This window comes from Sander vitreus, chromosome 4 (assembly GCF_031162955.1).
Source record: "Sander vitreus isolate 19-12246 chromosome 4, sanVit1, whole genome shotgun sequence".
In the NCBI taxonomy this organism is placed as follows: Eukaryota; Metazoa; Chordata; class Actinopteri; order Perciformes; family Percidae; genus Sander; species Sander vitreus.
In genome coordinates this window covers 2,164,597-2,187,591 of record NC_135858.1, presented here as the reverse complement: position 1 = coordinate 2,187,591, position 22,995 = coordinate 2,164,597, and the positions used below count along the sequence as shown (strand labels likewise).

Genomic DNA, 22,995 nt, shown 5'->3' with positions numbered 1-22,995 from the left:
TTTTAAAAAATGAATTTGTTTTATATTATTATAATTTTTAGGGGGGCTGAGATGAAATAGGCTAAAATCGCCACTTTGTTCCCAAACTTTTTCACGTCAAGGACCCCTAGACTGATATATATGGAAGAAATTATAAGGCAATAAAAAAAATATTCCCCTTTTGGCTGGGGACCTCCTCGAAGCCTTTGGAGACCCCTGTGGGTCTCCGAACCCCACTTTGAAAACCACTGAACTAGTCAAAATACAGATACAATATAATAATAAATCAAAAGTCAGCACTGAAACGACTTATTATGTATGTGTTCTGTTAGTTGCAAGTTTAAACATGATATGTTTTCTGTTGGTATGACATTGAGACTCGTTTCTTTGGACTTTAACACATTGTTTTTTTCTTGTATTTGTTTATTCCATAAACCGCTGAAAGTCTGACCGAAACAATCACTCTGTGGTGGAATACAGGAGGCCAGGCTAGTACAAATAGAAATGTAACGTTTATATTTTTAAGTGTGTTTGTGTTTACATAATTGTGTCTAACCTTTGAACGTGCTTTAACAAAAAAACAAACTACAAAGGCAAATTACAGAATAATAAACGGAACAATAACAATATGATGGGATAATAGTGAACATCCGGTTTAATCTGTCACGCTTTATTTTGAAACGCTGTGCAGTTTAAATGGAGTCTTGTTGTGAATACAGCAACTTGACTGATCTCTTCTCTGATTGGACAATCATGCTTACGCTCACCGGGCCAATCACGAAGCAGCTAGGTAGATATAATGCCGGTTTAGGCAACGTCCTTGTTCTTATTTCTCGTACTCGAAGATAAGAAACACGAAAAATGTCTGGAAGAGGGAAAACCGGAGGAAAAGCCAGAGCTAAGGCAAAGACCCGCTCCTCCCGTGCCGGGCTCCAGTTCCCAGTCGGCCGTGTTCACAGACTGCTCCGTAAAGGAAACTACGCCCAGCGTGTGGGAGCCGGCGCCCCCGTCTATCTGGCGGCTGTGCTGGAGTACCTGACCGCTGAGATCCTGGAGCTGGCTGGAAACGCTGCCCGCGACAACAAGAAGACCCGTATCATCCCCCGTCACCTGCAGCTGGCTGTCCGCAACGACGAGGAGCTCAACAAGCTGCTGGGCGGAGTGACCATCGCTCAGGGCGGCGTGCTGCCAAACATCCAGGCCGTTCTGCTGCCCAAGAAGACTGAGAAGCCCGCCAAGAAGTAAATACCTGGAACCGGCTTCAACCAAACCAACAACGGCTCTTTTAAGAGCCACACACATCCCAACTAAAGACAAATCCTTATTTACTATGTGTATATCGTGAACGTATTTCACACTGCTTTTTGTGTTTTGGTGCGACTTAAGTGTAGATGACGTTAAATACGGGTCTTAAATCACTGTATAAATCTCCCACTTCTCTCCAGTCAATGAAAAAGCCACACACAGCCAGAGCCATTACAATTCCGTCCTATTGTGACTACTTTAAATACAATGATTAAATCTGCAAAACGTTTAATCATTTTGTACGCATTAAGCACATTTCAACGGGAACTATCATGCATGAAATCCAAAACAAATGCACAGTGTAGCCCACTGCATATGCCCGGAGTGGTACTAATATTTAAGTAGGTTTTTCTAGTCACAGTTTATAGAGCCTCTCGGTAGCATTTCCACTTGCATAACCGGTGGGCACACTTTGTATTTTATCCATTCAGCTCCATTTAGTTGTCATAATGATGCCTCACTGGATAATATACACACACAACCCTACACCTGTTCTTGTATGGTGTAACGAGGAGACAAAATCTACCATATAGAGCTGTCATATGCAGCATGATATGAAAACTATCGTTTCAGAACTGTTGCTCTATTGGAGTTTGTATGTGGCTCTTAAAAGAGCCGTTGTGTTTGTAAGCTGGTCTGTGGAGAGTTTAAGCCCTCTCTCCGCGGATGCGGCGAGCCAGCTGGATGTCTTTGGGCATAATGGTAACCCTCTTGGCGTGGATGGCGCACAGGTTGGTGTCCTCGAACAGACCGACCAGGTAAGCCTCGCTGGCCTCCTGCAGAGCCATGACGGCGGAGCTCTGGAAGCGCAGGTCGGTCTTAAAGTCCTGAGCGATTTCTCTGACCAGGCGCTGGAAGGGCAGCTTGCGGATCAGCAGCTCCGTGGACTTCTGGTAGCGACGGATCTCTCTCAGAGCCACGGTACCGGGCCTGTAACGGTGAGGCTTCTTCACGCCGCCGGTGGCCGGGGCGCTCTTACGGGCAGCTTTGGTGGCCAGCTGCTTCCTGGGGGCTTTGCCTCCGGTAGATTTACGAGCGGTCTGCTTGGTTCTTGCCATTTCAGCTTCTCTGTGCTCACAGCTCAAGAAAGAATAGTGCTCGGGGTGAACAGCGGCTTTATAAAGGAACTGCCGGAGCCAGTACAGCGCTGATTGGTCCAGACCGGGAGACACGCGGGCTGTAGCTGAGTAACTATTGGACAAAGTAAAACTCACACAGCAGCTCGATAACGGCTGCTGTCGCATCAATGTTAGAAATATAAGGGTTGAAACAGTAAAAGCTTAGATTATGTCAATATGTTTACTTAATTACTTTCATCCGTGGATTGAATTGAACACTTGATTCTGATTTCTTGAAGAAAAATTAATTCTCGCACATTTTACTAAGCATTATAAGTCACATTCAGGTTTAGATTTGATTTAATTTGAGAAATCTGTAGATTTCATAAGACATTACCTTGTCAAGTAACCCTTGGCAATGTATCATTTTATTGCACATTTTCATGATTATCGTTCATTTCTTTGTAATCTGACTACGTTACGCGGATTACATGTAACTTGTCTAGGTGGACGTTGAAAACGGTTGTTAAAATATTTCTTCATCAAAACACACCTGGTTACTTACACCGTTACAGTTATAGTAGCCTACAGAATGAATTAAAACTCTCATTAATTCAGCTAAATTATTTCAAATCCAAACAGAAACATTTAGAGACAGATTCATTGAGATGTCAATGTTTTAAAGTGGACCAGGTTATGTAACTGACTCTTATTTATTTTGAAATGTTACCTATGCTTATTTTTTAAATGTTTTAGCCAGGTCTTCCTTGAAAAATTGTTATAGCCTATAGGTTATACCTCCAAATTAATAAAAGGTCCCATTGAGATTACAAAATCTGATATACAATCAGAAATTCAGGTATTAAGTTGATAAAACAAGAGGGTTGATTATCCATTGTTTTCTGCTTTTGAATATAACAATAATATTAACTGTGGTTTTAACTGTATGTCGGTGCCTGTCTTGTCTCTCTCTTGAAAAAACAGGATTGTTAATCTCAATGGGACTAATATATTCAAAATCAAAAAAGGGTGTGCCATAATCTGACTCACAATCAGAAAAGATACATTGAGTATGAAGTTGATGAAATAATTGTGTTGATCATCTTTTGAATATAGACATGCATTACAAAATGTAAGTCTTCATTATCCGCACATTTCATTTTCATAAAATATTTTTTTATAGATGAGAAAGTTTTAGGAAAATCTTTTTTTGAATCTGTGGCTAAATTCAGAAGAGGAAGTGTTACTCACTCCTTGTGTGTTAGCGCCATCCTGTGGTGTTCAGAGGACAAAGCACTGAAGGACTAGTGTTGGAAATTATAGTCAGATTGTTTTTGCTCTTTGAAAATGTAGCACATTAATTTAACTGCTAACAAATGACTATCATATTTCATGTAGAAATGTTTTGATTGAATAAATAATAGTAAAACAATGGAAACAGACATGATAATGTAGGAAAATCGCTCTCTCATGAATCTGTGGTGGCTCTTAAAAGAGCCTTTTGGTGCACTGAGTGCAGATTAAAGAGCCACTTTACTTCTTGGACTTCTTCGCTGCAGCTTTCTTTGCCGGAGCTTTCTTCACAGGGGTCTTCTTCTTTGCGACCTTTTTAGGGGCAGCCTTCTTGGGAGTAGATTTGACTGCTGGCTTTTTAGCGGCTTTCTTCACAGGAGACTTCTTGGCTGCTGGTTTCTTGGCCGCCGGTTTCTTAACGGCGGTTTTCTTGGCTGCCGTCTTCTTCACTGCTGTTTTCTTAGCTGCTGTTTTCTTCTGCGGGGACTTGGCAGCGGGCTTCTTCACTTTAACGGGAGCTTTCTTGCCTGTTTTGGCGGCTTTAGGCTGAGCCTTGGGGAGCTTGAAGGACCCGGAAGCCCCAATCCCTTTATTCTGGACCAGCTTTCCGTCGGTCACCAACTTCTTCACCGCGGTGTTGATTCGTTTGTTGGACTTTTCCAGGTCGATGCCTTTGGTGGCCAACGTCTTTTTGATAGCCGGAAGCGAAGTGCCTTTACGGTCCTTGGATTCAGTCACGGCGTCGAGGATGAGCTTCGGGAGGGTAGGGCCCGTCACTCTTTACCCGGGGAGCTGCCTTCTTCTTTGGGGGCTTTGGCCGGAGCTTTCGCCGCGGGAACTGCTGGAGCTGCTGGAACTTCTTCTGCCATGTCTGTGTCTTTCTCTGCCGTGTTACAGTCTGCTGTGCTCCAGCTCGGGCAGGAGGCGGGATTTATAAAGCTCATGAGAACCGTGGAGAGTCAACCCACAGCTTCTCCGCTGCCCTGCTGAAAATGTGGCGACACTTTGTGTTTTCTCTTCCACAATTTGGGGATAAAATTCATAGAAGAGAAACGTTTTAAAGCACAACAGTTGTTGTAGCGGTGAGCAAACCTTCTCCCCTTCACACTGAGCACATGTTTGGCGACCAGGACTCGTTCATTTGATTACAGGAGGCTTCAAACCTTTCGGATACACAGCCATTTTGGACTACTCGCAGCGAGTTTTCCTCACATTTTGTCTTTAAAAATATTTAAAAGTAATGTTAATTAAATGTGACAGTGGTGTTCGAGTAAGCAGAGACATGTGAGGATAGAATAAAATGAAAATCACTGCATTATTGTGTTTTATTTAGTTTAAATTGGGGTAGTTTTCGGTGGTGGTAAACACACACTGGGTGCTGGGTGTGAATCTAGGCGGTTACCTGACACATGTTTCTCGGCTGGCATTGATCTTTAACATGATGGATTTGACATGATGGGCCTCCAAACACAGGGTCATATTTCTCTCTTCTGCTCTACACAACCCTGACTGTTTGTCAATCACTGCAACCAGCTTCAGTTTGCCTCAAAATCTTTCTGTATCATGATCTGATCAGGTCACAGTTATTTATAAAAATGCAAGTGTGGAAATGTGGGCTCGCAGACATGTCTTTGTAAATAACATGAAAGCTTTAGATAATGTCTGTCGATGGAAGCCACTTTCCGCCAATGTGATGAAAAAAGTCTTTATAATTGGGCTACAAATGCTTCTAGGTTTCTATCTCAAAGTAATGATACTATCTACTTTTTTTAAAAATAATGGGTTAGTGCGGGATACTACGTCATTATTTTGAGTTATTATATCATAATGACTTAAACAGCTTCCTTTGGTTTCATCACATTGGCGTGAATGGGCTTGAGTTTGTTATTTTTTGCGAGTCTTCAATTTCCTTTCCACCTCTGTTTTTATGTGTGAGCGATTAGCCTACATAGTGTATACAATCCATGGCCTAAATAGTCATACATTGTGTCATGGTGTTACTTATGGATGGAATTATAGTAAAAATAAATGATTCCCCTTTTTCTGGGGATTTCCTGGAGGACCCTGGACTCCACTTTGGGAACTACAGTTACTGTAGTAACTCCAGCTTTGAGACAAATGTAGCCTAGTGCAGTAAAAAGCACAATCATTTCTGAAGTAGCCTACAGTGCTTGAGCACATAAACTATATGATTAAAAGCATGAAACAGGACAAAAAACTATTACTACCAATTACCATTATGATTCTTCTCATGAAGGCCATCATCAAACCACCTGACTGGAAGACTCTGAAAAGACACACAGCACATCTAAAGACAATCTGCAAAATCTTATAGTCTGTGACTTAAACCTCAGTGACATTATGACAAAGACTGGGGATCTTGCAGGTTCCCAATTTGCAAGACTCCTACTGGATTTGTTTGGGAAAAGTTGACCATGCTGCTCCTGGGAAGAAATTAACAAGAAACGAGCGGAAACGGAAGCACTCTTTGGCCACAGCTGTCCTTGTGTGTGCAGTGGTTTATTCTTTGTCGTAAAGACTAAAATCCAATCTATTTACAATTACGAGTTAAAGAAACTGCATGAATCCTAAATAAATAGAGGTTTAAAACACCCACATTCTTTTAAATGGACAAAGGTGCTTTCAAAATATTGTTTTAAATGGCCTACTCTGAATACAGATGCAACAACCATGTATATATATCCAAGCATAGATCTTGGAGAATTACATTGTTATGCTTAATAAATTCCGCAGGAAAAGAGCTCTTATTCAAATCATTGTGTGGCTCTTAAGAGAGCCAAGTTGTTGGTTTAACAGCTTTACTTGGACACACTGGTCACAGCTATAGAGTAAAAACAAAATAGTACCCTTGATAGTCTACAAGGAGTGATAGTGAATTATCGTAAACAAGTGGCATGCTATATTTGTGGAGATTATGAGGGGCTTTTATTGTACATGTCAAGGCAAGTCAACTTTAATAATGTTAATTCTGCAATATGTACTAGACATACAGAGGAACTGAAAATATGTTTCCCTCTGACCCACAGTGAAAAAAGGGTAGGTATTTATACGTTACTGTCTTTGTTCTTGTTATAAAGAGTATAACGATGCAACGTATAGCAAGATAAATGTATATACAGACAGTCCGTACAATGCAATGTACCTTCAATAGAAAACTAATCTAAAATCGATATTTTGTATCCAAACACATGATTGAATGAAGAGTTTTATTTCGAGAACCTGTACGATCGCATAACTTATGACATACGGAAGGAGTCTTTAGATGAAGTGTGTGGCTCTTAAAAGAGCCGTTGGTTTAGTAGATTACAGCAGCGGGATGGTTTACTTGGAGCTGGTGTACTTGGTGACGGCCTTGGTGCCCTCAGACACGGCGTGCTTGGCCAGCTCCCCGGGCAGCAGCAGCCTCACGGCGGTCTGGATCTCCCTGGAAGTGATGGTGGAGCGCTTGTTGTAGTGAGCCAGACGGGAGGACTCACCAGCGATGCGCTCAAAGATGTCGCTCACAAACGAGTTCATGATGCCCATGGCCTTGGAGGAGATGCCGGTGTCGGGGTGGACCTGCTTCAGTACCTTGTAAACGTAAATGGCGTAACTCTCCTTCCTGGTCTTTCTCTTCTTCTTGCCGGTCTTGCTGACAGCCTTAGAGACGGCTTTCTTGGAGCCCTTCTTGGGCGCTTTGACGGTGGGTTCCGGCATGTTAATAAACTGACAGTTTCTTCTAAATCGAATGTGGTGACGCTCCACAGAACGTTCAATTTGTATCCACTTGATGCAAATGTCACTGTGCTGTTGCTCGCACAGGATTGGTTGTCTTCTGAGCGCAGGACTGAGCATGCGCTGAACAAGTAGCCGTTCCTGTGAGCAGACGTATTTATTGTCGGGAACAAAGAGAAGTAATGTGTTTTGTGATTGACTGCATTAAGAGGACGTGCTCGTGTGTGTGCATAAGAAATATCACTACAGCATTAGTCTCGCTTTGCTACACCATTAACACGGTTGTAAACTATACACATAGATCATTTCCTAAAAAGCACTTGACTACTGTTAATACATTTAATAAAAAATAGGCTATTAGTAACGATGAGTTACTTTGTTTAAACACCTGTTTAACATAAATGTATTATAATCTCTTTTATGGACGGTTATGCTAAATGATGAAAAGTGAGTCTACTACAGCAAAAAGTTAAATATCAAGACATGGTTGATTTTATGAAAATGAGCAGTACCATTACACGCCCTGCTATGACTCATTGACGAGCTTACTAAAAAAAGCCTGTCCAGAGGAATCAGTAATTTATATCAAAATTTGTATTGATTTTGAAATCAAATGGGAAGTAAATACAGGTGCTGCTCAGTAAACTCTGAAGTCCAGTGAACACTCCTGAAGGCATCAAGCAGCTAACTGTGTTTATTGAGATCTGGTTTTGGCTATTGTTGCAATGAACATAAAAAAAATGAAAAACATGAAAAAACTGTGTTTACAGTGTAATGTTTGTTATCCTTTATTTTATGACAATAATCAAAAATATTTCAATAAATCAACCTCATATTAAAAAAAAAAAGTAATTTATTGACCAACAAGAACAGGACGTTTTCTTGATCTATGGTCATTGTGGATTATATTCGGAGAAGGCTAAATCTGAATATGGAAAGAAACTAAAGTAAAAAGCCTAAACAAATAGTAAAATGAACAATATTTGCCTGAGATAAAGTGGAGTAGAAATCTTTATTCGGTTCATTTACAATAGTAGGCTTGTCTTTCTAAGCGGCAACAGGCCTGTAGGATTTGTATAGGTCTATCGTAGCCTACTCATTTAGTTATGGTGATATTTCATAAGTAGCCTAGGCTTAAAGCCCATGTTGCAGGTTAACCACCACTGTTGATTAATGGGTACATAAAGCACTCAACATATGTATATCATTGTTAAAAATGTCTCCAAATAGTGTTAAAGGCCAGTTTTTGTCGTTTTTGGTATTATTGGATTTTTTAACGCAATTCGGTGATGACGTCACGTTGGGGAGACGTACCTCAGCCTAGTACTACAACTATGGTGACTGACTGGGAAGAGGTGTTTTTACTGTCAGTGAATAGCACCGAGTGAAAGTCAAGGTTTTCTTTATATCTAGTGACAGTGATCATGTCGTTAGTTCAGATAAGTACCGGTAAACTTATCTAGCTAGATCTAGAAATAGAAGGCATCATGCTAGCTATGGGCTAACTTGCCAGTCAGTCCCACCTGTGAAATCCCCCAACGTTGTAAACCCGTTTTTAATTAGGTATCTCACGTTTTGATGGTAGCCTACTAGCTCCAGTAACAACATATTTGCCTAGTGTTTATTTATTACTTGGATGGGGGTGCTGTTCGGCATTTCATTTGGAGTTTCCTATATCTGCGTCCACGTTGTCAACTTAAGACATGGCATTAGTGCTCCTTATTGTATTGAATGAAATGTTAAGCTTCGCTCCTATGAGATGGGTGGATTTTTGTTACGTTACACACAAAGCTAACTGGCTATAGTTAGCCTGTGTGTATGCTAGCGGAATTAGCTAACGTTGCGTAGCCAGCCAGCAGCTTCGGCAGTAGTTTCGACGAGCTAACCATGACAGCTAACACATCCACAAGCGTCTCTATTTCAAACATCACTGCCGGTTGACTGCTTTTAGCAGCAGAGGTTGATTGTGGGCGACAATACTGTCGTGGTTAGCTCACCGAAACTACTGCCAATTGCCGAAGTTGCTGGGTGGTTACGCAACGTTAGCTAATTCCGCTAGCATACATACAGGCTAACTATAGCCAGTTAGCTTTGTATGTAACAAAAACCCACCCATCTCGTAGGAGCAAAGCTTAACATTACATTCAATAAAATTATGGTACAAAAGGAGCACTAACGCAACATGTCTTATGTTGACAACGTGGATGCAGATATAGGAAACGCCGAAGGCAGTCGTAATATTTACCTAGCTAGCAGTCTTGGCTAACGCTGTTGCACTAACGTTTGCAAACGTCGGCGTAGCTAGCTGTCTGAACTTGTGAAAAGCCGAACAGCATCCCCGTCCAAGCTGTGTTTCACTTTCCCTCCAATATTATTATACACATAAAGACACATGGACTCGGTCGAGACCAAAAGCTATATTTTGCAACACCAGTGGCACAGACCGAGACCATAACGGGCTTTCGTCTGTCGTCTCCCCAAGTGACGTAATGCAATGCATTGTGGGGGAAACAGAGAATCATTGCAAACTGCTGTAAAATACTAGGCCTACTGTTCCGTATTTTATTCCGTTTCGTGATATCCATTATATTTGATGTTTTTGAGTAACAGTTTAAATGTTTATTAACAACAAGCAAATTGCGCAAATTCATTAGAAAATAAACCGTTTAACATGGGCTTTAATGAGGTTTTTCCCCTCTGTAGAGTTTTAAAACAATGACCTACATATTTTCCTTTCAGCGACACACGAAAAACATTTTTATCAAGAGAGTGTGTGGCTCTTAAAAGAGCCTTTTTGTGTGTAGTTTCCAGCAGTCAGCGAGTCTTCAGTTTTACTTCTTGGCGGGCTTCTCGGTCTTCTTGGGCAGCAGAATGGCCTGGATGTTTAGCAGCACGCCGCCCTGAGCGATGGTCACTCCGCCCAGCAGCAGCGGTCAGGTACTCCAGCACAGCCGCCAGATAGACGGGGGCGCCAGCTCCCACACGCTGAACGTAGTTCCCTTTACGGAGCAGCCTGTGAACACGGCCGACTAAGAACTGAAGCCCGGCACGGGAGGCGCGAGTCTTTGCCTTAGCTCTGGTTTTTCCAAATCCTCCTTTTTATGTCCGCGGAGCCGACCATTTCCAGCCAGACCAACCAAAAAAGAGGCTTCCAGCAGAGCAGCAGAGGGCGGCCCGCTCTGACAATTTGGCGGACTTTTTCAAAACATTGTTCGCCAATGAGCGGCGGAGATTCGGGCGGTGGGTCGCTCCTTGAGGCGGTGCTGAGCGCCAGAGGAGCCCCTCACCAATCAGGAGCCGGAGGTCTTATGCAGCGTCTCACACATCTCACATCCGGTCCCACAGTTTAAGAGCACAGCTTTGCCGTTTGACTTCATATTTCTCCTGATCGCAGAAAGGAAAAGCCATGGCAAGAACCAAGCAGACCGCTCGTAAATCTACTGGAGGCAAAGCTCCTAGAAAGCAGCTGGCCACCAAGGCTGCCCGTAAGAGCGCCCCGGCCACCGGCGGCGTGAAGAAGCCTCACCGTTACAGGCCCGGTACCGTGGCTCTGAGAGAGATCCGTCGCTACCAGAAATCCACGGAGCTGCTGATCCGCAAGCTGCCCTTCCAGCGCCTGGTCAGAGAAATCGCTCAGGACTTCAAGACCGACTTGCGCTTCCAGAGCTCCGCCGTCATGGCTCTGCAGGAGGCCAGCGAGGCTTACCTGGTCGGCCTGTTCGAGGACACCAATCTGTGCGCCATCCACGCCAAGAGGGTCACCATCATGCCCAAAGACATCCAGCTGGCCCGTCGCATCCGCGGAGAGAGGGCTTAAACCGTCTGCTGCTGCTGCTCAAACACAAAGGCTCTTTTAAGAGCCACCAAATCATCCTAAAAGAGTATTTCCTTTTTTATTATGTTTCTGTTGTAAAGACGAAACGCACAATCGTGTGCTTTTTATGAAATATTGACATGTGAGCTGAACTGAAGTCAAAGGAAAAAAACAAACACCAAAGCCACCTCACTGCAAACTCAAGGGCTCTTGTTTCACTGTTATCAGTCAATATTTTAAAGGAAAATGCTGTTCTTTTCAACAGTCTACACAACATGTAGACCTACATCTTCAAACATTTTATAGCTTATTTAATAGTCTAAATGTTTCCTACCAAGCACATGATAACACGATGGAAAGATCACGGAAACAATTTGTCTACATCATTTTATTAGTTTATATTGACATCAGTTCACGGTTTAATAAAAGGTCGAGATAGTGTTTAAAAAAGTCGAACCTAAGGTTTTAAAGGATTATGTTGCTAAAACATTTCTCGTGCAAAACGAGTTCATGATCAATAAATTATATTTTATTTTTTTATGATAACTGTTAGTTCTGTGAAATGATTGAAGATAAAATGGTGACTGTGACAACCCTGCTGTTGTGAACATAGACGTTATGGATCAAAGTGGCATTCGCTTTTATCTGTTAAAAGAAAAGGGTGAAAAAAAGAACATTTTGTCATTTGGAAACAAATAGTACTTTCTTGATCATGCACGCTACATAACATTAACTTTTAATAACTGCCTAACAACATAGGCCTATCAGCTTCACCTCTGAGGGAAGTGTTTGCTGCAGCAGCTGTGAATGTAAACGCAGAGCTCCATCTACAGGCGCAGATGTGTCATTACAACCACAATTAGAAACCGCAGTGGTTAGTGAATGCTGATAAGAGCATAAATACACAGATCAACTCTGTGAGAAGGGGACTGAAAAGCTCTCCTCAGAAGAGAAAAATGTCCTTTGAAGTTAAATCCGTCATTAAAGGGTAACTTCGGGATTTTGCATTTGGCAGCAGCGAAACCACCTACCTTTGTACATTTGTGCACCTTCAATTTATGTCAACAAAGGAGCTGTTTTTACCACTGACAGGCTCAGATTGTTGTTCCAAGTGTCTGACAACATTATGGAAAGGATCCCTACAGAGGTCGACCTTTTTATTAAAGAGTAAACTCCTTTTTTTAAACAGAAAAACATCCCCTAAATTGCTATCGCCAACCCACCAGACTCCATTTAAATAAACAGTAATTGTATCATCGTAAAACACACTTCAGTCAAAGTCGACAGAAACAATCTTTCCACTGTTCCAACAATCACCACAAGCTAGTAATCATAATATATATTGGAGGGCTCACCCCTCCCCCTCCCGCAATATTTTAATATGCTCAAAATGTCCCCCCCTCCAATATATTGATAGGTTAACAGATGTTGATTTTCTACGACAGGCAGCTATGCACCGCTGTACGGAATAATCATAAGAAAATTGGTTTGATAATCATAACTAAACTTAGAGATTATTATTAAAACCGTTTCTAGTGGCATATATACCGTGTAGCCTACTGCAGTTCTAACGTTACGTGTAGGTTATTCAAGTGGTGTTGCTATACCCCAGCCGAAGCTGTTGCACCACTGCTGTGGGCAAGTCAAAAACACTGTGGGGTACCGTCTCTTTTCAAATGTATTAAAAAGTGGAAAACTAGAATGTAATATGAGTGTTATGTAGGCTATTTCACTGTTGATTGTGGTCATTTTTGTAGTGTTATACAAATGACAATTTTATTAATGGACATTGTCTCGCAGTGTTTTTGCTGAATTCTTGTCAACATGTTAGCCAGCTAATGTTAGTATCCCTTGCATTAGCACGTAACTTCAGCCAGGACATGCATGTAATCCAAAATCAACGGGAATACTTCATTTTGCGTTGGAACTGGGCAGATTTGGTCCCCCCTCTGGTTTGGTTGAAATAAACCCTTAATTCACCCATTTACATGTGAAAATATGTTGGTTCTATACACACTAAAACTATTGTTTTTTTGAACGGAGTCTGGTGGGTTTGGTGATGGTGATTTCTGAGTTGTTTCATGTTAAACCACAAGGATTTTACTCCTTAAAAGGTCTATCTCTGTAGGGATCCTTTCCATAATGTTGTCAGACACTTAGAATTATAATTTGAGACTGTCAGTGGCAAAAACTATTAGTGGACAGAAATAGACAATGCCCATTTGGCTTATCGGATTACATTGCAGCCCGGTTCGCGGCGTTCTTGCTCAATACTCAGCCCAGTGTCATGGCCGTTCATGAAATAGTAACGTTCCAATTTCGTGGTGACCAGCACGAAATAAAGTAGAAAATCGTTTCCCTGTACACAAATCAATAGATCAAAATAACGTCACCATAACACAAACTGCAGTGAGACCGGGTTACCGAAATTACATTTTAAGAAATGGAAAGTGAAATTATTTGATTTAATTTTCAAATTAAATTCGTCATTCCAAGTTTTATTGGAGTTCATTTTTTAGGGTGCAGGTTGAAAACCCCCTGAAATTACCCTTTAAAGTGCTCATTAAGCTCATTTTCAGGTTCATAATTGTATTTAGAGGTTGTACCAGAATAGGTTTACGTGGTTTCATTTTCAGAAAACTTTTTCCTCTTTTCACCCTGTGTGTTGAGCTCTCTGTTTTAGCTACAGAGTGAGACATCTCACTTCTGTACCATCTTTGTTGGGAGTCGCACATGCTCAGTAAGTACTGCTAGCTAGTCAGAAGCAGAGTATGAGGGCCCTGACAGTACCTAGGTAAGGACTACTAGCCAGTCAGAAGCAGAGTATGAGTGTCCCTGACAGTACCTAGGTAAGGACTACTAGCTAGTCAGAAGCAGAGTATGAGGGCCCTGACAGTACCTAGGTAAGGACTACTAGCCAGTCAGAAGCAGAGTATGAGGACGTGCCATGCTAGCAGCTAGGCGAGCATTATAACGTGTGTTACAAAGTGACCACGTTTGTCTCTGAAGTAAAGGCTGGACTACAATAGAGCTGTTTGGAGCAGTTTGTGAACAGTGTTTTCTGTTGGAGATGGTAAGTCCCTTTGGGGTGGACTTTGGGCTTTTTCACTTTGTAAACCTATAACATGCACAAAAAAAAGATATATAACACAATAAAGGACATGGGGGGAAAGCCAAAAAGCATAATATGAGCATTTTAAGAACTGGAAAGTGAAATAAATTGATTTAATTTTCAAACTATTCTAACTTATTCCAAGTTTTATTGGAGTTCATTTTTTATTTTATTAAGTTATATTTTTTAAAAGGTTTTTTTTTCATGATTTGATTTTTTTCATTTATTGTTAGTCTTTCTTTCTTTCTTTCTTGGGTTAAAAGTGTCATTCAGAAAAATCTTTAATGAACTAAAGCTACCTGTACTACTAATTTGTTATCTCTGTTAAAGGGTTAAGTACATAATATCACTAATACCAATAATAATAATAATATGTTAAGATAGGAAGCTGTATGTCTCCCAGGAGAGAAATTCTTCTTCAGACCAGAACAATGATGAGTTAAAATATATATACAGATAATATATAGATAATAAAACATCAACATTAGAAAGTTATACAGTAAACCAGTGTGTTTTATTGTGATGTAATGCAAAACAATAGTGGTGTTTTCTGATCATTCAAATCAAAGTTACACAGATTATTTGGAATGTGTATTTATATATGGATCAGGATGCAAAATAAATTGTTGTAAGCATAATGTTCAGTTGAACACTTTCATCAGCAAAACAGTCCCGCTGCAATTTCCTCTCCTCAAAACCAACACATTCTCACTCCCATCGCTTAAAATACGGACACCTGGTCAGGTGCCTTTGGCGCTGTTATTAACGCTAAAAGTCTCCCTTAGCATCATATCTAAATGCGCTTCATCTAAACGCGCTTGGTCGGGACTATTGGCATCACTTTTGACGCTCTGGGTCAGGATGTACATTTAACTGACATGCGGCACAAGAACAGGCAGCTAGGTTTAGGAAAAGATCCTGGGTGGTCTTATAACAGGTACGTTTCTGTGACACAACAACGGGACAGTTGGGTTTAGGAAAAGATCGTGGGTGGGGTTATAAAAATGAACGTTTCAGTGACACGCGGGACATGAATCCCAGTCTCCTGGGTGAAAGTCCTGTGTTGTTTGACCCATCCACCCCCCCCCAACCAACTTCCCCTACGCGGAATCATACTACTCACTAGCGTTGTCGCTCGTAATACTACGTCATCTTAAAGAGCAGCTGCTGCTCTGCCCGGTGCGCTCCATACACACGCTGAAGGGGGCTTTTTGCGTTGTATCTGACGCTGAGAGGCACTGCCCAAGTGTCCGTATTTTATGAGTTGGGAGTGAGAATGGGTTGTCATAACACACAACACCATTTAACTTGTGTTAATGTAGATGCATTGATTTGGTTTTTTTCTAATTTTGCAGCTGTCAGTGACTCCCTACAGGCAGGCGTGGCAGGCAGATGTAGGCCTGGGCAAACAGGTTGATGTTCAGCGGGTTGCCATCCAGACGGATATCCTCCAGGTTACGGCGGATGAAGTTGCGATCATGACGGTTACAGAAGGTGTCCTCATGCAGAAACTGAATGTTGTTATTCTGATTGGGGAACAAGGACATTTCTGTTGAAGTTTTAACAAGGAAAGTGTACTAAAGTGCATTAAACATTTGTTGAGGGCCAGCGTTGACTTTACATAGGATGCCCTAATTAAAAATACAAAATTATGGTTTAAGTGCACAGGATTAGAGGATAATGGGATGACTGCCACCTAGGCCTGTCGCAATATGCAATAAATCAATTAATCGCATGATAAATAAAAATGAGCTCGATCATTTTTAAATGGAAATTATCGCGGCCGGAAAAATTTCCATTTTATTTATTGTTTTTGGTTGTGTTTGGTTTTTATTCCAGTGCATTTTTTGTTAACGGAGACTGAGAGTCCATTTTATTTATTGTTTTTGGTTGTTTTGTTCATTTATTGTGGATATTTAAAATGTCTTCCAGTTCCAGTGTTAAATATTCTTTAGAAATAAAAGTGTATTGATCTTTGAAAAGGTGTACCTGCATTATTATGCCATTATCATTATATTAGATGAAAATGGTCTCAGAATGACAATATTATCGTTTATCGCAATCATTTCTGGGACAATTTATTGTCCAGCAAAATGTGTTATCGTGACAGGCCTACTGCCACCTCGACCAAAGGCAGAATCAGGGAATTATTTGGTATCCTGTCTAATTGTTCTACTATTTTTTGCCTCGTTCGAAATCTGCAATCATTTTGGCATGGCTTATAAAATGAAGATACGTAGTCATGTATATGCAACAGAATACATTTGTCATTTACTAGTAACTCAATACACTAGCGAGGATGCAAAGCTTTCGAACGGTAATTCCCCAAAACTAGATGCTAAAGCAAAGAATGGACATTTACCATTTTTGTCCTTATGCACTGTAGTCTTCATGTGACAATTTACTATATCAGTTCCATGGATTGTGTTTACTAGTTCATTCTTTTAATAAAAAAACAACAACTTACAAGCGGACAAATACTTCCCGGGCTGAAAAGTGAAGCTAATGCGCAAGTGCCATAGACGTGCATTCTAACTAATTTCCAGCAGGGGGCGACTCCACTGGTTGCTAAAAGAAGTCAGTTCCTATAGAAGTCTATGAGAAAATGAACCTACTTCTCACTTGATTTGATATGAGAGTTTGAGCTGACTCAGGTTGGCCTTGGACCAGCTCTTAGTTAAGCTGTTATAGTTTTAGACTGGTGGTTAACTTCCTTTGACACAATGAGCTCCCTTCTTCTCTTTCTTTCCATCTGTGTGCACTCATGCCCCAGACATGCTTGTTACTAACTTAGCTCTGGGGAGTTTATTCCCCGGAGTCCTTATATTTAGTTTTCTCGCCTCACAGTTTTCCTTGGATTAGTGTGGCACCTAAATCATGATTGCAGCTGCCGCTGTGGTCCTCCTTGGCACCCTGCTATGCCCTGCTACACCCTGTAACGCCATGCAGTGCCCTGCTACGCCATGAACTACTACAACTACTATTTCTAGTCATAGGTCCATTTTCTTTATTGTGACTATAATTGCCACTGTTCATCACCCCCCCAACCGGCACCGTCAGACAACCGCCCACCAAGAGCCTGGGTCTGTCCCAGGTTTCTACCTAAAAGGAAGTTTATCCTCGCCACTGTCGCACTTAATGCTTGCTCTTGGGTGAATTATTGGAATTGTTGTGTCTTTGTAAATTATAGAGTGTGGTCTAGACCTACTCTATCTGTAATGTGTCTTGAGATAACTCTTGTTATGATTTGATACTGTAAATAAAATTGAATTGAACTGAATTGAGTTACTGCCACGTGGTTGTCACTTCATGGTTCAAGGTGGTTAGACGACAAAACGTCTTTCATGCTTCTTGCTTTCGCGGCGGTGTGGACAACGATATAACGAAACTGCAGCCTGGTGCGACGTGCAGCCAGGCATGCAATCAAAGGAGCCCTTTTAGCACGCTTTGACCGACTGACCCTGCACACCATCCACAGGAAGAAAAAGGGAGAAAACACTCCTTTTCTTCTTTATGTCTTGCTTATCAACACATTCCTGAGTAAAACAAATTAGGAAACACATCATAGTGTAGCCACTCCTCTGATGTATCTCTGTCTTGCTGTGCATGTAACCACGCAGACACCAAAAAGCAATGATTGGCTACAGAAGAGAAGAAGTTCATTCTTGGAGCCGCTCCGACCACTTTGACCACAATCAGTATGAACGAGAGGACAGTTTGCGGCGATCAAATGTGCCATCCGCACCGCCCTGACCGCACTGAAAACAAGTTGGATGAAACACGTTTAAATCGTCCTTTGATTCTGTAGCCAGGCTAGGTCTGGGTAGGCTGGGCTGGGGGATTTCTTTTCTATATATTTCTATGTCTGTGACTATGTTTTACAGTGTTGCAGTGGCTGTTCTGCTCTTAATACTGTTCGTAATTGATGTGACCTGGCTGCAAACTATCCTTTGGAGGCCTGAAAAAAGAAGAGGAATGACATGAATGTGCTTCTACCTGCAGGTGTAACACTCTCAAGCCCAGTGGTAGTGGTGTAGGAATGTAATCCAGGTTATTGTTTGACAGATAGAGGAATTCCAGCTGGCTCATATCCTGCATGGGGAGAAAAGAAACACTCCCATAACACAAAAATACATGAAACTATCCACAAGAGGGAGCCCCACACCTACTGAATATGAACTATCTAGACCTTGAACAACCTATTAAATTTGCTGAGTAAGATTTAATACATTTTTCTGTTTTTCATTGTTTTGTAAACCAGCATGACTGCAGGCCTAAGGGGGTCAGAGAAAGCAGTTGGATCCCACCACAATTCACCAGGGGGTTGCTGGAAAACTACTGGAACATCCATCCACGGTCTAAAATATATTTTATGTTCTAACTATCCACAGATACTGAGATGTATTAAGTTGTTTGATAGCGCAGGATTACAAATTATTGCCTGCAGCTGTTGTTTTTCCCAAACTACTCCTGTATAGGTGTAGAAACTAATGTTATTGGACTTTGTAAACCTTGCCATAAAAGTATAATATGTAACGGATTTTCCCAAAGATATTGTTAGGCAAATACAAAGTAAAGTAATACCCCTTAATCATCCTTTATGATCCATAACAAGTGTGTGGTAGTGTTTGTCTGCAGCAGGAGGCGACTCCACTGGTTGTAAAAAGAAAAAAACCAAGATGTTGACAGCCAAATTGTCAAACTCAAGGCTTCAAAACAGTAGTCCACAAACCAATGGGATGTTGCTACGTCCACTGTTTTTACGGTCTATGATGTGCGGAGACCCTGCCCTCTGCCTGTGTTTTCTCTTTGTCAGTCAGGACGTTTATGGGTGGTAACAAAGAGCCTTTGGGCCCCACCTATATTTCGACGACGTTTCATTTACTGGATTGTTCCAGTGCCGCTGGAGGTTCCGCCGAATGTCCCTCATTTTTGGCCGGATGTCCGTTACCTTCTGCTTTCTCTGTGATGGCGTTCTAAACTCCGGTGGATTTCTGAGGACTACGGTTAACTCCTCAGATCTCTGCAGGGTAAATCCAGACAGCTAGCTAGACTATCTGTCCAATCTGAGTTTTCTGTTGCACGACTAAAACTACTTTTGAACGTACACATGTTCCACCAAAACAAGTTCCTTCCCGAGGCTATTTTGCAGAGGCACCGTTGCTGCGTCCAGCGCTTAGCGCATCCCAAGACAATTGTGATAGGTTTAAAGAAATGCCAATAAACCAGAGCACGTTTTGCTCCTAACCCGAAATGTTGTGTGGACTAGCCAGACCTTCCTCCGCAGCGCTGTGGAGATAGGTCTGGCAATGCGAGACTACTCCCAGCCTATAACATAACATAACAGAATAACAGCGTTCTCATTCCCCACCGCCACTTTGCCCCTCAGTGTCTCATACCGACACACAAGTGTAACTGACACAGACACGCAGACACAGACAGGCTGAAGCTCTGCATTCACTCATAATCCAATATTGTGTCACTTCCCGTAGAGGTGTGAGTGTGTTTATTTGTGCTTTAGAACAATAAACATTGTAAAAAAAAAATCAGAAAATAACGTTTTATTCCTCTGACTCACTGCTTTTTCAGCGCTCCCTCTTTTTATTCATTGACTAGCTGGCTCAACCACTGCTGCTCTCTCTCACACTCTCTCTCTCTCTCTCTGGCCGTTGGAGGAGGGGCCAACTTTGAACTTAGGGATACTCACTACATATTATTGTTTTTAAATGCATATACATATACTACACATATTCATACACATGTTGGTGAAAAATAGTATAAGTTGATCTTATTCTAAGAAGGTTTTGTCAAATCATTAGTTATTTTCTCAAACCTGACAAAGCTCCTCCGGGACCACAAATCATGAACTGAACCGTTTTCAAGGGCTGAGTGACACTAGTACGAATAAACCAATCTTGGTGTGTAAAACAAGTTTGTATTTTAAGCATATATGCAGGATATTTACCTTGAATCCCTCAGAATGTACCCCACGACTGATCAACCTGTTGTTACGTAGATCAATGATTTTCATGGTGACTGGCAACTCGGGCATGACCTGCAGGTTGTTGTCAGCCAACAGTAACTCCTTGAGCTGTGGCAGAGAGCGAAACACATCCTCATCCATCCCTGAGATCTGGTTCCCTGTTAGATCAATGGACTGGAGTTTATCTGTAACAAACAACAACAGGACATCCTATTGTCTTTTACATGTCATTTATCTTTTTAGTTTATAATAGCTGTGTCCAAAGGGAATTCTCACTGAGGTTGATAAAGTCTGTGTTCTTGACATGTCGGATCTTGTTGAAGCGGCCATACAAATGCGTGGTATCTTTGGGCAGGGGTGGGATCTGATCCAGGCCCATGTCATCACAGTACACACTCCCACGAATACACACACACAGTAGGCAGGTAGGCATACCTGCACACAGAGAGGGCGGAGTTTTAATACGTATGCACGCAGAACAGACACACAATTAGACACACAAATTTATATAAATACTTTTGATTTTTCAACTTTTGTGACAATAAATATAGACCCAGTTGATGCTTTGACCTACCCAGGCCGGTCTCAGGGCCAAAAAGACCTGGTCCCTTGAAGTCCAGGGTGACGGGAGCTGGAGACAGGGTGGGCAGGGTCAACTCCTCCTCATAGTGTTCAGCTGTGGGCTGGTTGGCTGGTGGAGGGGTTTCTGGTGCCACGGTGCCCACCTCAATCTGTCCTCCCAGGGCAGCCAGGAAGAGAGAGACAGTTCAAATAGTTTTATTACTGTGTAGATATAAATAAGGTTGCTTTTACACCTGAGCCGTTTGGTCCGTTATAACCGAACCCTGGAGCGTTTCGTCGGATAGTCCTGTTCGTTTGGGGCGGTGTAAAAGCTCCTTCGAACTCTAGTTCGGACCAAACAACTGAACTCTGGTACGCTTGAAAACGGGGGTCTCTGTTCGCTTCCAAGCGCTCTAGAGTTCGTTTCACTTCAGGTAAGAATGTGATCTGACCCAAATATAGGCTCTGAACCAAAAACAGCATTTACTAGCCTGCAATTTCAACCTTGCACACAATTTCTGGACTTATATGAGGAATGATAACCTTCAAATACATAACCTGATATGACCACACATCGCTCGTCCCGTCTTTAAGCCTTGGTAAGAAATTAAACTGAAAGAACCTGCTTTCCTTACTACTCGTAATATAAAATATATAATGTATTGGCCCAAATATAAGACGTCTGAAATACGGGGTCTAGACTTTCAAATGTAATTTATACATTCACAACAGCAGATGGGGTCGCATATTTCTGTCTGAACTGGAGAGTAGAAACCGAGCCTGACCAGAACACGACAGGCATTCTGTTTTCATGTCCAAACCAGACCCGAGGTCAAAGCAGTTAATGTAAATGAGTAAGGAGTTTGTGTGACCCTGCGTTCAGACCAAAAAAAGCAATCTGGTGATTTTCCACAGGGTTGTGCGGCGGTGGGAGTGTCACTGAAAAGGCCCATTTGTGTGACGTCCTGTTGTGTTCTTTAACCCCCCCCAATGTAGCACAAGTGGACCTTATATTTCACAATTACTGTTATCTGTCAGATCGTTTATACGGCAGCTTCATTTCACGGAGAAAGAGAGAAAGAATAGAGATGGAGAGACTGAGGAAACAGTCAGCTGTTACACAAACTCCTGGGCAGTTCAGTGCTTGGGTTTTGTGTTTTAAAACCTTTCTTGTGACAGTGATAAAGGCAGTGATGTTTCCTGTTTACTGTACAGGATTCTCCCGCTGCCTCAAATCGGACTGACAAGTCTGTTCCCGGGTGACATGATTGGCCACCGCACATTGCGGTTGTGTTTTTCCAAAAGTTGACTCTGTCTCAACTTTAGGCCGCAGGCCGCTGCGTTTTTTTCTCTTCTATCCCCTATGGCAAACCCCACAGTTGCTTAAACGCAGTACCCCCATTCAAATATATGGACAGACCTGCTTCGGGACGCATACACCTATACACACAAGATTTGGTCTTCAAAAAGTATTTTTCCAAAACTGAGTCTTGAAAAACAAGGGGTCCTCTTAAAATCAGGGTCGTCTTATATTCGGGTTGATACGATAATAGTGTTTTATCCCTTCCCTCCTCCTCACCTCTTGGTCCAAGTCGTCATAATCATAACTGTCTCCATAAATGTTGGCATCCAGGTTCTCCCAGTCCATTTCACTGTTCAGGTCGTAGTTTTCAAGGTCAAAAGCCTCATCATCTGGCTCACCTGGAGGGGCTGCCATGCTAGGGTGGGGGCCCAGGAAGACCAGGACCATGGCAAGGGCCATCATCAGAGACTGCAGAGACATCCTCAACTCAAACAAGGGGACAGCCTGCTAACATCAAAAGAGGATAATGAAGGGTTTCATTTAACAGTGTCAATATGTTCAGTTACTGTGTCTCAAACAGGGCCGTAGCTAATATAGAGAACACTGAGGATATGTTCATGGCATTTTTAGTATATCTAGGCCAGCAAAATAAATAAATCATACAAAAAAAATGAAATAGAAAAATTCTGAGTGGCTTTCATTTTGGTGTCCGGTCAGAATTTGCTGAGAGGGGTTTTGTTTGGGGGACTCATGACTTGGGTATCGTTTCAATTTGGTCGATTCCGATTCTGCTCATCGAAACCAGTTCTTATTGAATCTCAATTCCCATTCTTTGAGGTCATGTGCTTATTT

General features: G+C 41.9%; 5 protein-coding genes and 2 pseudogenes across 5 annotated transcripts; 2 read left to right on the top strand and 5 right to left on the bottom strand.

The window, feature by feature from the left end:
* Nucleotides 1-819: 819 nt before the first annotated feature.
* Nucleotides 820-1,362, top strand: LOC144516420 (histone H2A-like). The gene has a single exon (XM_078247680.1). It carries the CDS (start codon nt 841-843, stop codon nt 1,222-1,224), a length of 384 nt encoding a protein of 127 aa, XP_078103806.1. The 5' UTR covers nt 820-840; the 3' UTR covers nt 1,225-1,362.
* Nucleotides 1,363-1,791: 429 nt separating this feature from the next.
* On the bottom strand, nt 1,792-2,350 carry LOC144516419 (histone H3). Its single transcript, XM_078247679.1, has one exon. The coding sequence runs from the start codon at nt 2,340-2,342 to the stop codon at nt 1,932-1,934; it is 411 nt and encodes a 136-aa protein (XP_078103805.1). The 5' UTR covers nt 2,343-2,350; the 3' UTR covers nt 1,792-1,931.
* Nucleotides 2,351-3,441: 1,091 nt separating this feature from the next.
* LOC144516417 (histone H1-like) lies at nt 3,442-4,561 on the bottom strand (annotated as a pseudogene).
* A 2,266-nt stretch (nt 4,562-6,827) lies between these two features.
* Nucleotides 6,828-7,381, bottom strand: LOC144516422 (histone H2B-like). The gene has a single exon (XM_078247682.1). The coding sequence runs from the start codon at nt 7,350-7,352 to the stop codon at nt 6,978-6,980; it is 375 nt and encodes a 124-aa protein (XP_078103808.1). The 5' UTR covers nt 7,353-7,381; the 3' UTR covers nt 6,828-6,977.
* A 2,820-nt stretch (nt 7,382-10,201) lies between these two features.
* Nucleotides 10,202-10,747, bottom strand: LOC144517307 (histone H2A-like; annotated as a pseudogene).
* Nucleotides 10,748-10,776: 29 nt separating this feature from the next.
* Nucleotides 10,777-11,516, top strand: LOC144516159 (histone H3). Its single transcript, XM_078247351.1, has one exon. It carries the CDS (start codon nt 10,777-10,779, stop codon nt 11,185-11,187), a length of 411 nt encoding a protein of 136 aa, XP_078103477.1. The 3' UTR covers nt 11,188-11,516.
* A 3,283-nt stretch (nt 11,517-14,799) lies between these two features.
* On the bottom strand, nt 14,800-22,644 carry optc (opticin). Its single transcript, XM_078247350.1, has 6 exons — nt 22,420-22,644; nt 20,854-21,010; nt 20,556-20,714; nt 20,262-20,464; nt 18,293-18,388; nt 14,800-15,822 (listed from the first exon to the last, which is right to left on the bottom strand). The coding sequence occupies exons 1-6, from the start codon at nt 22,621-22,623 to the stop codon at nt 15,655-15,657; spliced, it is 987 nt and encodes a 328-aa protein (XP_078103476.1). The 5' UTR covers nt 22,624-22,644; the 3' UTR covers nt 14,800-15,654.
* Between the last annotated feature and the right edge of the window lie 351 nt (nt 22,645-22,995).

What these genes read in the sequence shown, in the direction of transcription:
- LOC144516422 (XM_078247682.1), bottom strand. Translation starts at nt 7,352, where the DNA reads ATGCCGGAACCCACCGTCAAAGCGCCCAAGAAGGGCTCCAAGAAAGCC.
- LOC144516420 (XM_078247680.1), top strand. Translation starts at nt 841, where the DNA reads ATGTCTGGAAGAGGGAAAACCGGAGGAAAAGCCAGAGCTAAGGCAAAG.
- LOC144516159 (XM_078247351.1), top strand. Translation starts at nt 10,777, where the DNA reads ATGGCAAGAACCAAGCAGACCGCTCGTAAATCTACTGGAGGCAAAGCT.
- optc (XM_078247350.1), bottom strand. Translation starts at nt 22,623, where the DNA reads ATGTCTCTGCAGTCTCTGATGATGGCCCTTGCCATGGTCCTGGTCTTC. An exon ending in TGGCCCTGAGACCGGCCTGG is followed by an intron (nt 20,715 to 20,853) that starts GTAGGTCAAAGC and finishes CTCTGTGTGCAG; the next exon opens with GTATGCCTACCTGCCTACTG. An exon ending in CACAGACTTTATCAACCTCA is followed by an intron (nt 20,465 to 20,555) that starts GTGAGAATTCCC and finishes TGTTTGTTACAG; the next exon opens with ATAAACTCCAGTCCATTGAT.
- LOC144516419 (XM_078247679.1), bottom strand. Translation starts at nt 2,342, where the DNA reads ATGGCAAGAACCAAGCAGACCGCTCGTAAATCTACCGGAGGCAAAGCC.